This window comes from Physcomitrium patens, chromosome 7 (genome assembly GCF_059467195.1).
Source record: "Physcomitrium patens ecotype Gransden chromosome 7, ASM5946719v1, whole genome shotgun sequence".
Taxonomy (NCBI): domain Eukaryota; kingdom Viridiplantae; phylum Streptophyta; class Bryopsida; order Funariales; family Funariaceae; genus Physcomitrium; species Physcomitrium patens.
This window is the reverse complement of record NC_143416.1, coordinates 17,669,111-17,683,591: the sequence shown is the minus strand read 5'-3', so window position 1 is coordinate 17,683,591 and position 14,481 is coordinate 17,669,111. Positions and strand designations below refer to the sequence as shown.

At 38.7% G+C, this 14,481-nt stretch overlaps 1 protein-coding gene across 1 annotated transcript; it reads right to left on the bottom strand.

The window, feature by feature from the left end:
• Nucleotides 1–8,220: 8,220 nt before the first annotated feature.
• Nucleotides 8,221–9,829, bottom strand: LOC112284530 (expansin-B3). Its single transcript, XM_073535447.2, has 2 exons — nucleotides 9,604–9,829; nucleotides 8,221–9,266 (listed from the first exon to the last, which is right to left on the bottom strand). Exons 1-2 carry the CDS (start codon nucleotides 9,824–9,826, stop codon nucleotides 8,674–8,676), a joined length of 816 nt encoding a protein of 271 aa, XP_073391548.1. The 5' UTR covers nucleotides 9,827–9,829; the 3' UTR covers nucleotides 8,221–8,673.
• Between the last annotated feature and the right edge of the window lie 4,652 nt (nucleotides 9,830–14,481).

Here is a 14,481-nt window from a genome sequence, read left to right as displayed (position 1 = left end):
GAGTGTCTGGTAGTATGTCTCCAACATTTGAGAGTTGGATGACTAGCTCCTTTACTCTCTTGATGAAGTCCTCCATAGTGGTGCCTTCCAGCCACCTTGATATTTCCGAGCTTATTGCTGAGATGAAGAGCCCTTGCTCCATTTGTAGCTTCAAAGATATTCTTGAGGGTGTTCCAACACACCACAGGATCTTCTTTCTGAGACATGGTGCAACACATTGTCTTTTACTGAGTATTAGAATTGCTAAAGCTCTTTCTTTTCTTTCTTGCTCTATCTCAAGTGTGATCTCTCCGAGCTCCACAACAATTTTGGATTCTTGTGGGCAGACATAATGCCAGAGTTTCTTCTCTATCAAAATGGTTCTTATCTTGATCTTCCATATTCCATAATTGGAGATACCTTCAAGCTTGTTGGAGTCAGCGATGGAAAAAGATCCTTCAGTAATTTCAACCAGTTCTATTCCTCTCTTTGTCTAGATGACGGACTAATTTTTCTCTATTTTGTGCAAGTGTGATCCTACCTTCTATAGCAAGTCTACAATGGTTTCAAAAAACTTTCCTTAGTACGTTCACTTAACTGCAAGCTTTGTTCAGCAATGCAGGTCTGCAGCTCCATTCGATCGTAATCTTCAATTAAGTTGGCATCTTTGATCAGCTTCAATCAGCTTGCGTGGGTCTTGAAAACACTTTCTTCAACTCAATCGTGGGGAAGTGTAGATCAGATGCTGGTGCTGTGTCTCTTCCAGTTCGAGGATCTCTAGGGTGACTGCAATAACTACATACTCGACAACATTGCTCTAATACCATGTAGAAACCGAGGTCTTTACATGGAGACGAGAATATTATATTATTGAAGTATATAACAAAGTTATAGATATGATTTATATACATATGAGGACCTTTATCCACTTTCAAGTGTACATTGATCCAGAGTAATTCTAACCATATGTATGACTAAGAGAGTTTTTAGGCAAACAACTTGTTTCCTACTTGTTGGCCTATTCCTTTGCGAAGACAAGTTGATGTAAAGAAGTGACGTGGACATTCATCTGGATTCAGTCGCCTCTAATTGTGAACATCATGAGGTGTGAATGTAACTAGTTACAACATGCTTGTCGTTTGAAAAGAGATCAGTTGCTGTGTGCTAGTCGTGTCTAGAAGACGAAGATGTAAAGTGGATCAGTGCTGTTGCACAGCTAATTGTAAACATGTTCTGTGTTTCTGTTGATTAATTGATGCGTGAGCGTGATTAACTTCAATTATAGGGTCATTCTGAAGAAGTCGCAGCTAAAGTGACTGCAGCAGTGCACTTGACATCGTAGCAGTGGCCGCACCCCTTGCCATCCTGGTGTGGTAGCCTTGCTTTGCCACTAATTTGCGCCCGTAAGGTGTGAACTAGGGCTTGGTGAAGCCACATGCACTGTTGGAAGCAGTAAGACCGAGGAATCTCAATTGGCAGAAGCTGTGCAAGACAGAATGCCCAGCCGTGATGACACAACTCTCTCGAATCCAATCCAGAAATGGAATATCTTACTCGAAATATTAACAGAACTCTCATCTGTGGAGCAATTCCTCGTGTGGATGGCAGTGCTGCCAACACGCAACAAAATACACAATTGTGCCAATTTTTTCAAAGATTTCTAGATTTTCTCAGTGTATAATTTTGATCCAGTTTTTAATCTTGTTTTAAAATGTAACAGTTTTATCTTGAACTTTTTGAAAATAAAAATCAAATTGGATTCTGTAGTTTTTAAAAAGTTAAATACATAGCAATGATTTTTTATGAAAGAATTATAACTTTAAAATCACTTAGTAAGTTTAAATGGAAAATCATACTGCAATTTTATAAAACTTATATTTTTATTTTTTTTAAGAAAATAAAAATATACTTCTAGCTTGATGATTAATTTATATTTGTTGAGCATTTAAAATCAATATATCCATAAAACATCCTCCCAATGAAAATTCTCATAATTGTTTCTGAATAGATAATTTATTTTTTTATGCAAAATAATACATAAAATGTCTACATTTATTTCATTTAGTTAGAAAAACCATTATTCTACAAAATAATTACTTTGATATGTTTCTTGAATTTCTTTTGTACTCTTGAATATTGGTGAGAAAAGTAAATAAATAAATAAATCGTTTTACATGTAAGTATAATATCATTCAACTTATTATAAACTTTATGTGTATGCTTGCATGCATATAAAATAATGTGCTTAAATAAAAACCATGCGTATATTGATAATACTTATAAGTAACTTCAGTTTGCTAAAACAATTTGTATTCTTTTGCTTTAGATCATGATAGAATCCTACCATAACTTTGCACTGGGGTGTTGAGTTATCCATCATCACTTGCACCCTGGAATTGGTGCATATACTAAGGGGCACTTTATACTTACAGGACAAGGTGAGAAGCCTTGATTTTTAAATGCTTCCATCGATGGAACATGTTGAGAATAAAGTGAAAAGATGCTCGAACCATATTTGATCCACACACGCACAAGACCCTGCAAAAAGTTCTGCTACTTGCATTAAACAGAAGATCAAAAATAACACACCTATCTTTTCGTGAATGTGCGCATGGTCTTAAATGTCGTGCACCTTAACAAAACTAGTTTAAATCATCATTTGCCTTAACCCAAATTAATTATGTTCTCAAACCGTGCGGGCGGGCGTGCGAGTGTGCTAGAAGGGAGTGCGACGGAAGTTTGTTTGTCATCCGACCTGGAAGGTTGTTTTTCAACATCCTCCCTTAGACCACTAGCTCCTGATACTAGTGTGCTGTAACATCAGAAAACATTGCTAAATGGGCAGGCTCAATGCTGGACATTGGGAACAATCCAATGCGGTCATAAAGCAAAGAGAAACGATCGAAAGGAATGCTTTTGTGAGCTGATCTGCCAACTGTGCTGTAGTGTTGATATATTGAATGTCGATATCGTCCAAACGTTGGTGCTCACATATAAAGTGATAAACTAAGTCAATGTACTATGTTCGACGGTGATACTTGGGGTTGTGCATAAGTCGAATTGCATTTTGGTTGTCAGAGAGGAGGCACGTGGCTCGGCTCTGCATGTAATGCAGGTTTGCAAAGAGCCTACGGTGCTATATAATATCCTTTGTAGTAGATCCTGCTGCTACATACTCGGATTTGGTAGTGGAAGTAGAAACATAGTTTTGCTTTCTACTACACCAATGGAAGATAGAGAGTACTTGCGAGGTAATGGAAGATCCATGCTACAGCTTGGTAGTGTTGCATTGTTGGCTTGCTGAAAACTGCGCTACAGTGCTCACTACGTAGCTAATATCAGGATGATTGAGAGTTTGTGCATACAAAAGACACCCTATAGCTGCGGAATAAAGAAACGTAGGTGGGAGGGACTATCCACTAATGTCGAGTTTAGTGTTGGGGTCGCTAGGTACATTCACCAGAATGCATTCATTGAAACCAAAACGGCTCAATATTCGTCTGAAATAAATTGCTTGATGGATGAAGATGTGTCCGCTGGCTTGGAGACAAAGGATGTGAAGTCCGACGTAAAGGTTGGGGTTTAAACGGGTAATCCCAAAGTGTCGTTCCATGTGATGGACGAGGTCCTCCAATCGGGCGGCTGAAGAGCAAATGGCCAAACTGTCGCCCTCGAAAAGAGTCATAATGAGCCGCGTCTTTGACTTTGAGATGTATACGTAGTGATCTACTTCTGTTGCTTCGAGGTTGAATTTCATGAGAAATTTGTGGAATGTCTGATTTTAGATTCGCCCGGACTATTTTAGGCTGTACAAGCTTTTGAGTAAGAGACGTACCTTTTATGGGTTGTCTTGGCTCATGACTTTGAATCCCTGTGGCTGCTGCATATAAATTTTGGTGTCAAGCGAGCCATACAAGAATGCTGTTTGTATATCAAATTGGATGATTGGCATGCACTATTGAACTGCGATGGCAAGCACCGTTCAAATTGATTCGTATTTTACCATGGAGCTAAACATTTGGTCATAGTCGATCCCAAACTGCTGTGTGCACCCTTTTGCAATGAGCCGTGCTTTGAACTTTGCAACGGATCCATCAGAGTGTGTCTCGATCATGTACACCCACTTGCAGCGTATCAGTTTTCGATCTGGTAGTAAAGAGATTAGTCGCCAAGTCTCATTTTTCAACAGTGATTCATGCTCTGCCTCCATTGGCTTTTCTCCATTCTGTTGCTTCGAGACTTGCGAGTTCCTCTTCATAAGTGTTGGGACCATCCAGGATGTATTGACTTGAGGCAACGCTGGCGAACGTGTTGGGAACCACGTAGTCCCGAAGATATGTTGGTATACTGCGGATGCAAGAAGAGCAAGTTGGCGGAGGCAGTAGAGCAAAGTGCAATGGGTTGACGTTGATGGTTGGGTTTTGAGTCGATGAACAAGCACAAGATTCGCTACTTGGTTCATTTGTGCTTGGTTTCTTGAAGATCTAGTCTGTTGCTGTCAGTGTTTCTACTTGCTCCAAGGGCTTCGAGCATCGTAGTGTGATTTGTTTTGGTGCGAGAGGCTGGATTTTGCTCACATCTTACTGTGGTTCAATTAGTGACTGCTGTTCCGAGAAGAGTCCTAAAAAATTTGTTGGGATGTTTTGCCTGGGGAGTGACATCTCGTCAAAAATTACATCGTGGCTTATCATTATTTTTTTGCTTCTGCAAATTCTAGAGGCTATATGCCTTAGTGTAGGTACAATACCCAACAAAAATTGCTTTTTTGCTTTTTTGATCCAATTTGCTCCTTCCTCCTTTCGGGATGTGCACGTATGTGATGCATCCAAAAAGGTGCAAGTGTGACACGGTCGGCACCCATCCGGTCCACAATTCATATGGGATTCTATAGTTCCTCGTACGGGAAGCTGTTCGGTTTAGGATGTAGGCAGCAGTCTGGACCGTTTCCCCCAAAAATTCAGGCTTAGTTTTTTTGTGTACAGCATTGCTTACACACATTCCATCAGTGTGCGGTTCCCCCTTTCAGCACTTTCATTTTGCTCTAGAGTGTGGGGGCTCGTAGAGTCGTATTGGATGCCTGAATTAACTAAAAATTGAGTGAATTCTTGGCTCAAAAATCCCCCCCCCCTTGATTGCTGCGGAGTTTCTGTACTCGATTCTTTGTTTGCTGGAGTATGAGTGCATAGATCTCTTTAAACTTTTGAAACACATCCGACTTGTACTAGATACAATAAATATTTCTATACTCCAAAAAATCATCCTTAAAGAGAACGAAATAGTGGGCTCTGCGTACATTTTTATAAAAAAAACTCAGCTGGTTTTTTGGCCCTCGGTGAAGACCACTACTTCGAGAATGCTTCCTGGCATTCTTCCCCATTACACATCTCTCGCATGGGGCCTTTGGCACTGCATGACTCTGCAAGCCCAAACCATGCAAAGTATTATGCATGTACATGTGCACAATCATGACACTGTGCACATGCCCAAAACTTTCATGCCACAGGGTTGGTTTTCCCGGTTGTACTTTGATTTGTTCCTCTTTTTTGGGTCCCACTAATGCCTCTGCTTGCTTTGCCTTCTCAAGTGAGTCAATTGTTTCACTTTCATCTATGTCTGCTTTGGCAGAGGGCATCCACTAATGTCCTGAGAACATCATTGTTTGGTGGTAAAGGAGATGGGCAGCAGCCGCTTCAATGCTTTTGGAGGTTGTAATCGTCTTGGAGAATCCTTGCGTGTTGGCCTTCCCTGTTTTAGATCCCATTGTGCTTGCTGAAGATTTTATCATACTTATTGGATTCAAATTTGTATCATCACATCTGCTGTGTGCGTCTCTTGTCGTGGCAATGTGGGCTTGGGCGGCTTGACATTCGACTTTGAAATCCAGCTTGTATAATTTGTTAATTCGAATTTCTGTTAAAATAATCTTTTTCTGCCCTTCAAGACTTGTGAGGTAGCATATGCGGCGGGTGTATGTGGTAACGAAACCTTTGTCGGCTGCTTGCCCTACAGAGAAGATGTTTTTTTGTAGTTTCGGGACGTAGGGGACGCGGTGGATGTGTTGTGGCTTTCACGCATTCTCAAGCTTACATTGTATGTTGATCGGGCCGACACCTCGGACCTAGAGCCGTCTATTGTCAGCGATTATTACAAGCCATCGCCCTTGGGGTACGGTTTTTAGCGAGACGAACCAATCTAGTCGGTCTATCATGTGGTCTGTCGCGCCTCCGTTCATGTATTAAGCGTCGGAGTCATCCACGGGTTCGTCAATGTGCGCCATGAATGCCATGTTATCCTATTCGAACTCTTCAGTGATGGTAGTGTTTGCCTCGTATTTCTTTATGCCGCTGTTTTTGTTTTTTTTCAAATGATCTGTTTTTGTCGTCGTCGAGGCATTTGTGCTCCCAATGCCCCCTCTTTCCATATTTTTGGCACTTGGTTTTCTTCTTAAGTTCTGCGATCTTGGCAAATTGCCTTTTTCTCTCTTTGGTGGAGAGACGTCTTAGATTCAAAGCTTGGCCTTGGCCTCAGCTGGTGAAGATGGCTTTTTTTCCATCTTCGTTCATGCCCTCTTGAATTTTGTTTCGGCTTTCCTCCTTGAGTAGACATAGCATGAAGGCTTCTACTGTCTGCTCAGTTTTTGGGACACAGTCTCATCCTAAGAGAAGGTGGGGAAAACAATGCGGCAAAGTGCTTAGGATCTTGTAGATCACAACTTGGTCCAAAATGGGTTCTCCTAAGTTGAGTTGGTGTGCAAGTTGTTCGATGGAGCTCACGTGATCAACTACCTCAGTGTTTGGCGTCATCCGCATGTCAAAAAATTGTAATTGTAACAATTGAATGTTCTTCGTTGCATTCTATTTATGGATTGTGCACAGCCGTCGCCACATCTGGATAGCAATGTGGCAACTCATTAACTGACGCATTAGTTTTTTTTTATCAATAGCGGAAATCAAGAAGGACTGACATGTTGCATCCTTAACGATCCATTCCTCTTCATCCGCGAAGGTTTCTCTCAGGGTCATTCCATTCACTATCTCTAGCAACTTTTTCGCGCAAAATAGGATTGCTCATTTAGAATTTCCAAACAGGAAAATTGTCCCCAGTGAGTTTATTGATGTGGGTAACACCAATGCTAGCTACATCTGGTCTAGGAGAGGACTGCGAGACGAGAGATGGGAAGCTAGCGGCAGTCTGGCTGCGAGCAGATGCGCCTGAGGTTGCTTCCTGGACTAGATCAGATTCTGTATCGCGAACTTCCTCTATTCTATCAAAAAGAAGGGGATGAGAAAGGTGGAGGGCGATGAGGTGGTCACTTGAAGAGGAGGATGCAAAGAAAAGTTATGAGCTTTTCTTTTCTCTCGTAGAAAATGTTGTACGATTCAAAAAGAGAGGTGGAAAGAATCTACTATTTAGGGAGCACAGGGCAGCAAGAAACTTGGGTCCATAACCTATTGAGAATAAAGTGAAAAGATGCTCAACCCATATTTGATCTACACACACATGAGACCTTGCAAAAAGTTCTGCTACTTGCATTAAACAGAAGGTCGAAAATAACACACCTATCTTTTTCGTGAATGTGCGTGGGGTCTTAAATGTCGCGCACCCTAACAAACTAGTTTAAATCATCATTTGCCTTAAACCAAATTAGTTATGTGCCCGAACCGCGCAGGTGGGCGCGCGAGTGTGTTGGAAGGGCGTGCAATGGAAGTTTGTTTCTCATCCGACTTGGAAGGTTGCTTTTCAACAGAACATTCTGTCAATTTCAGAAACAAGCAAAACACCAATTCATAATGAGATAAGTTCCCAAGCGTGTCCGCTGTCAAAACAAACACTTCAGATGAAGCATTTTTCACACTTTGGGCATGGGCGAAGAGAAATATGATTTGTTTTGAATTTGATCTCTATACTCCAGCTCCGATCGTGAAGTCCACATTGCAGACATGCTCGTCCTCCAAAAATCTTTGCCATGAAGCTTAGTGAGCTGTCACCGTTATGACATGTCAATCAGATTTGAACGGAATGTTTCGACCTTGTCCGTTTGGCTTTTAAAATGATGTACAACGATGATATTTCTCAGAGGGTCAGACCTGGCTCACGTGACTTAGATTAGTTGCTTATGCGAGACAAGTCATGCTCCGACTCACCCTCCTACGCAACTGCTTTACAACCGTGTTGAACAATCCTCAGCTGTTGCTCTTGCGAGCTCATTCACATGAACCAGCATCACTACTTCAACAATGTGACAGAATTGCATTGTATTGAGTTGGTTAAGAACCAGGACCTTCTGGTGAATGTTCACATTTAAATATTTACTCATCCATTCCCCGAGACCAGGGCTACAATCACACCCCAACCATGCGTCGTTATACGTGCAACACCCATAAACATATATATATATATATATATATATATGTGTGTGTGTGTTGTGAGTGTGTATTGTATTGTGTTATGTTATGTTACACCTCTCCCTCCCTCTGCACCACCACATCGCACTCACTCTCACTCTCACTTCCTCTCCACCTCCAAATCCCCGACCCTCTGGAGCATCTCCACAATCGCACCTCTCCGTCACGTCACGTCACGTAATGTAACGTAGTAGCTGGATGATCTCCAACACTCCCTCGCCAATCTCGCACTGTCCCTCTACAGCTTCATGCCACACATGCATCCTCCTCCTCCTCCTCCTCATATTCATCATCCTGAATCAATCTCTGCCTTCGCCTGCAACTGCCTTCCTGCGATGCGATGCGATGGGTGTGCACAGTCCTGGTTCTTCGTGTGCATGACTTTCGTCGCTATCCTGACCCTGGAATGCGCCACATTCTGGTACGCGAGCTGCACGTGGCTCTCGTACAGCTTGCCGGGCTCGAAGAACTCCGGGATGACCTTGTTCGCCGTGACGGCATGCCCGTTGAGCTTGGACACCACCTTGATGTCGTAGGGGGCCTTGAACGCCTTCATCGATGTGTTGATCAGCATCCGGTTGGCCCCCCAGTTATGCTTCGCCGGCTGGAACGACGAGCTCCCGCTGTGCAGCACCTCCACGCTCTCGATGTCGCCGGGCCCTCCGTGGAACTTCACCACGAACTCCAGCCAGAATGCTGTGGAGCCCTCGTCCACGTGAAATGCCATGTTCTGGTTCGGATGCTCGCACGGCACCCTCTTGTACATCACGTCCTCCAGCCCTATGTTCCTTAGCGACGCCTCCTTTCCGGTCTCTGCCATGTCGCTGATGGCTGCGGCGCTTAGATCGAAGGCCGGGTTGGACGTGCTGCAGTAGGTGCCTCCTGGGTTTAAGTCAGTTCATTTCAAAAAAATTTCAACAATCAAGCTTAACTATGAAATTTACCATAAAGAACTTCTTACAATTGTGAATTCATTTCAAGAATGGCGTCATCATTTAGAACATGCTTCTAATCCAATCAGTGTATATACAGATCACAAGAATTTTGAGTACTTCATGTCAGTATGTGTTTTAAATCATCGCCAAGTCTATTGGAGCATGTCTTTATCAAGATTTGATTTAAAGATCACATATAGATTCAAAAAAAATTAGGTTTGTCAAACATCCTTTTTAAACATTCTTACCTTACATCAAAAGAAGAAGATCTTGAGTACTTCATGCCATGTTCTGGTTCGGGTACTTGCACGGCAGCCTCTTATACACCACGTCGTCCAGCCCGATGTTCCGTAGCGCCGCCTCCTTTCCGCGCTCTGCCATGTCGCTGATGGCGGCGCCGCTGAGATCGAAGGCCGGGTTGGACGTGCTGCAGTAGGTGCCTCCAGGGCACAAGTCCGTCACGAAGACGCGCGTGGGCGTGGACTTGCACTTCGGGTACATGCACATAACGTCTCAGCGCTGGCCGCATCCCTTGCCCTCCTGGAAGATCGGGGCGTTGCCCGCGGCAATTTTGGGCCCGTATGGCGTGCCTGTGAGCTTGGTGTAGCCGCATGCGCCCCCGCTGGAGTCCTCGCCGTCAGGCTCCCCCTACCATGTGGCGTGGCCTGCCATATACTACTCGTTGTAGCCGTTTGCAGCCAGCTTGATGACGGATGATGTGTCCGCCGTCAGCTTTCTGCACACAGCCGGAGAGAGCAGTCCCAGAACGAGGCACAAGACTAGAAGTCGTGCTGATGCATCAAGGATTGCCATGGCTGCTCGACCACCAGGCAGAGACCTGCTCACTGGTGATGCCTTTGATGTACAGCAAGTCAAAGTGAAACAAGCCAGGCGAATGACGCAGGCAGAAGCTCGATCAATCCAACTGCCTCAGGGTCCCAAATCCAGCACAGTGAAGGCTGTAAAGACCCTGAGATGGATCGAAGAATGGATCGAGCTTGGGGGTTGGAACTGCGAGGCTGCTGATTTATGAGTTGGTTGGGGAGCGAGGCGCAGTCAAGTGGTGGAGCTTGGGCGCCCCTCAAAAGTTGGAGGATCCACCACCTGCACGGGGATGGCCAAGTAGGTGGTTAGGTTGGTTATGAAGAACTGTGCGAAGAAGGTGGGTGTAGTGGGCACTGACGATCGAGGAGCTCCAAGCACACATCTCTGAAATATCTCCGTGTATTTGTCCGACTTTCCAAATTGTGTGCATCCACCTTTTCGGAGCTGATCTCTAAGGTGATCTTAGTTTTCATGCACTACTTCAATAATAACAAGTTGTAATTGAGGTCCGTGTGTTGAACTTCCTGAGCTCATTGGTGTTTCGCAGTACTCCAGGGGGTACATCCTGCTTCCGAATTTCAGGCTCAAGTGGTGGTGAAGTTTTGAAGTGGATGGTTTGTCCACTAGGCACGTGGTTTCACTACATCACTAACCGAAATTTTGCTACATTTGTTTCTATGCAACTGTGTTGGTTTGTAATAGTAAGTAACCTCCACCAGGAAACGTACTTCTGTTTGCATTCGCCAGATATTACATGGTCCAAGGGAATCAACTCTTGTTTTTCTCTTAAACATCTTCAGGCGGTTCTTTTATATCCGAGTAAATGCCAAAGATGTCTTCACATCAAAACGACTTGAACGATAAGGCTCCTGCAAAGTGAGCCCCACCTACATTGGTGTACTCTTCTGAAGGACTTCTCAGAATCTAAAGGATTCATACTTCTATTCTGATGCTTCGTGCGCTTCACATTGTAATCTTTCACCTTTTCTGGGACAAGGTCTGAAGCTCCCAAAGGGCTGATAGAAGAAAATTGGTAAAGAATTGCAAGGTTTGGAAATGGGAGTGTGCTTGACCTGAGAACGAATTCCAGCGAGCATCTATTCATAAGTTAGGATGGATACCGTTTGCATTCTGCAACCCAATAATGAACTGCCTTAGAATCTCTATGTAACAGATCCTGTTGTATTTCATCCCCCCATTGAGAGATTTCAATTTTGTTTAATACCGAAGACATTTGATAATTGCCTGCTTGGCTAAACCTCAGAGAACAAGAATTGCTGTGACTTCGAAAATGATGAGGTAGCTTCCTGACCTGTGTCTTACAGTGTGGGTAACCTTTACATTCGTACATAATGCTGCAGACAACTGTTGCACCAATCCAAACCATAGAGTAGTGAACGATACATTCATCAAGAGATTTGGAACCTTGCTCTTGAAAAGGACTTGTGGGTAAAACATTTAATAAAATTGGGGATACTATGGTCGGAGTCTGCTCCTCCGTTTCTAGATCACAATCGTCGGGATTCTGGAGCATGCATATCCTCTTGCACTAGCATCGAACTTACACGTCTGTCAATTTCTTCAAGCTTTAGATTTTATGCTTGAGTCCTGAATCTAGAGTGAAAATATTTGCCGAGCATTTTGGACATAGTATAAACTTTCAAATTGTGTCCCAACTTCCACTTCAGTCGCATTAAAATTCTCAGAAATGAAAAGCTTTACCAGAAACTGAAACCCACATAATTTTCTTCTTCCACTCGAGCAGGTCTCTCCACAATGGCCTTAAATATTTACTCATCAATTGATTTACCTATAGCTTTTGTAGAATCTCAACTTGTCTTTTAAATTATTGTTTGAATTGCACTATATTCTAAGTAATTTAAAGGGGTCCTCATACATAAGGTAATAGGCTACAACTTTTAAATTTTTTCATAAGTTGAGAAACCTCACATAGTTGGTTTCACACTTTAAAAAAGCAACTCAAAAGTCTTAAGATAAAAGAATAAGATAAAACACACTTTCTTCTTATATGGCATAAATAATACTATCTCTTAGAATTTCTATTGTATCCATCCAAAGAGGTGGTTTTGTAAAACTTTTAAGAAATCATGTTAAAAATTGCTAAAAAATAAACTATAAAATTTGGTTTTTCTTAACACTTTTCATAATTACTAGAATTGAATTATGAATTGAAATATTTAGACTTGTGATAAAAAAAATAAAAAAATAATTATTTTTAATGACCTTTTTTTTTTTTTTTGTATTATATCCAAAAACTAAGGCTTTTTAAAAAAGTTTTTTCTTTACCAAGCAAGAAACTTTGGTGAGACTTTTGATCCATAACCTTTTAAAGCCAAGTTTTAGATGAAATAAGCCTTAGTTATAGATGTAAAGACGTTCTAAAGACAACTTTCCACTATAACTAAGGCTTGTATTCTACTCATCTATATTCATCAAAATATGTAATGATTTAAAAATAATACGTTTGATAAGGTGGACATGCCTATTCAACATATATTGACTATAGCATTAAAATGTGTAGCTATATATATATATATATATATATATATTAAAGAATCAAGAGACAAGGATTTTTTTAATCAAATGTGAGTTAAACTCATAGTGGTGCTAAGTATTACAACTTTGTAGAGATAATAAGCTTATCAAATTATAACTTAATATTCTTTAGTTTTTATTAAAAAAATATATGATGAATTCAGTAATTTTATTATGTATATCATTAGAAATTGGATTTTTTTTCTTACAGATTCTAAATTTAAGGTTTAGTTTTTATATTTGCTAAAATTATTCATTGAATGTTTCAAACCTCATCAATTGGATATATTAAAGAATTTAAAAAATTTTAAATAATTTAAATAATTTTATATGAAATAATAAATTAAAGTATAACATGAAAAAATTAAATTATTTTTCAAAACATGATTAATATTTAAAATTAAATCTTTTTTTAAAAAAAAATCCTATTTCTAGGCAATTTTTAAAAACATTTCATATACGAATATCTAAAAACACAAGTAGTCTTGTTTTTTAAATTAATAACTTACATATATGTGTATATATATATATATATATATATATATATATATATATATATATATATACCATGCTTAATTTTCAAAAATATGATTAATTTTTGAACTTCATTATCATATCAATTATTAAAAAAATAAATATAAAACTAAAAGATAAACTTTTTTTAAATGTAAAAGAATCATTTAGATTTAAAAGCTTCCAAAAATTATTTTTAATTATGAAAATTTATTTTCTACTCATAAATAATTTATATCTAAATATGGTTTTTTATTTTAAAATTATATAATAATAAAAATAAAATAAATAAATACCTTCTTCTACCATCTCTAAAAATACCTATGGTATAAATACTAGTAGTTACTATTAAATTTGTAATTTTATTATTTTATTATTTCTTTCATAAACTATATATTTCTAAAAAATATTAATGTAATTATTTTATAATATAATAAAATTGTTATAAAAATATTTAAAATATTTTCTTTTAACAATTTTTAGTCCTCATATATATATATATATATATATATATATATTTACATTTTTATGATTAATATTACTTTGTAATGGTTCTATTTTATAATAATATTGATTAATGAAATTTTATATAGTTTTATATGTAAATTTAAATTTATATATTTATATGATTTAAATCATTAAAATTTCATAGTAGAATAGATTTTATATAATAAAAATATAAAATTATATAAATTATATAAAAAGTAAAATATTTTTATATAATGAAATTTAGATTTTTTGTGTGTTAGGTTTTATTATTTTACAATTAATAAAATTTGTCTATCTTATTCGAAGTACTATTTTGTAATACATTACTTTGAAACATATATTATAAATTTATCTTTTGATAAATTATTTTAATAAAAATTTAAACTTTATAAAATATAATTGTATTTTTAGTTTTTTTAGTTTTTTCCTATTTAAGAATATTATATTAAGAATAATTTAAATATTATTTTATTAAATTAATGATTGAGTAATAATAAAATTTGGTTTGTAATATACAAAGATGATATGGTTTATTTGAGAACTAATATTAAGGAAAAAAAATAAGTTGATAGTTTTTATAATATTTTTAAATAAAATTTATATTATTTTAGTAGATAAGTATGATGTCATTAATATAATATTTTTTTGATATTAAATTTTTATGAAAACTTAAAAATCAATCAACTGAAATATTACAATTATAACAATATACAAGATATTTTATTTCATAAAAAATAAAGTAAAAGGTATTTTGTATTGATATGTTTAAAGATTTGTTT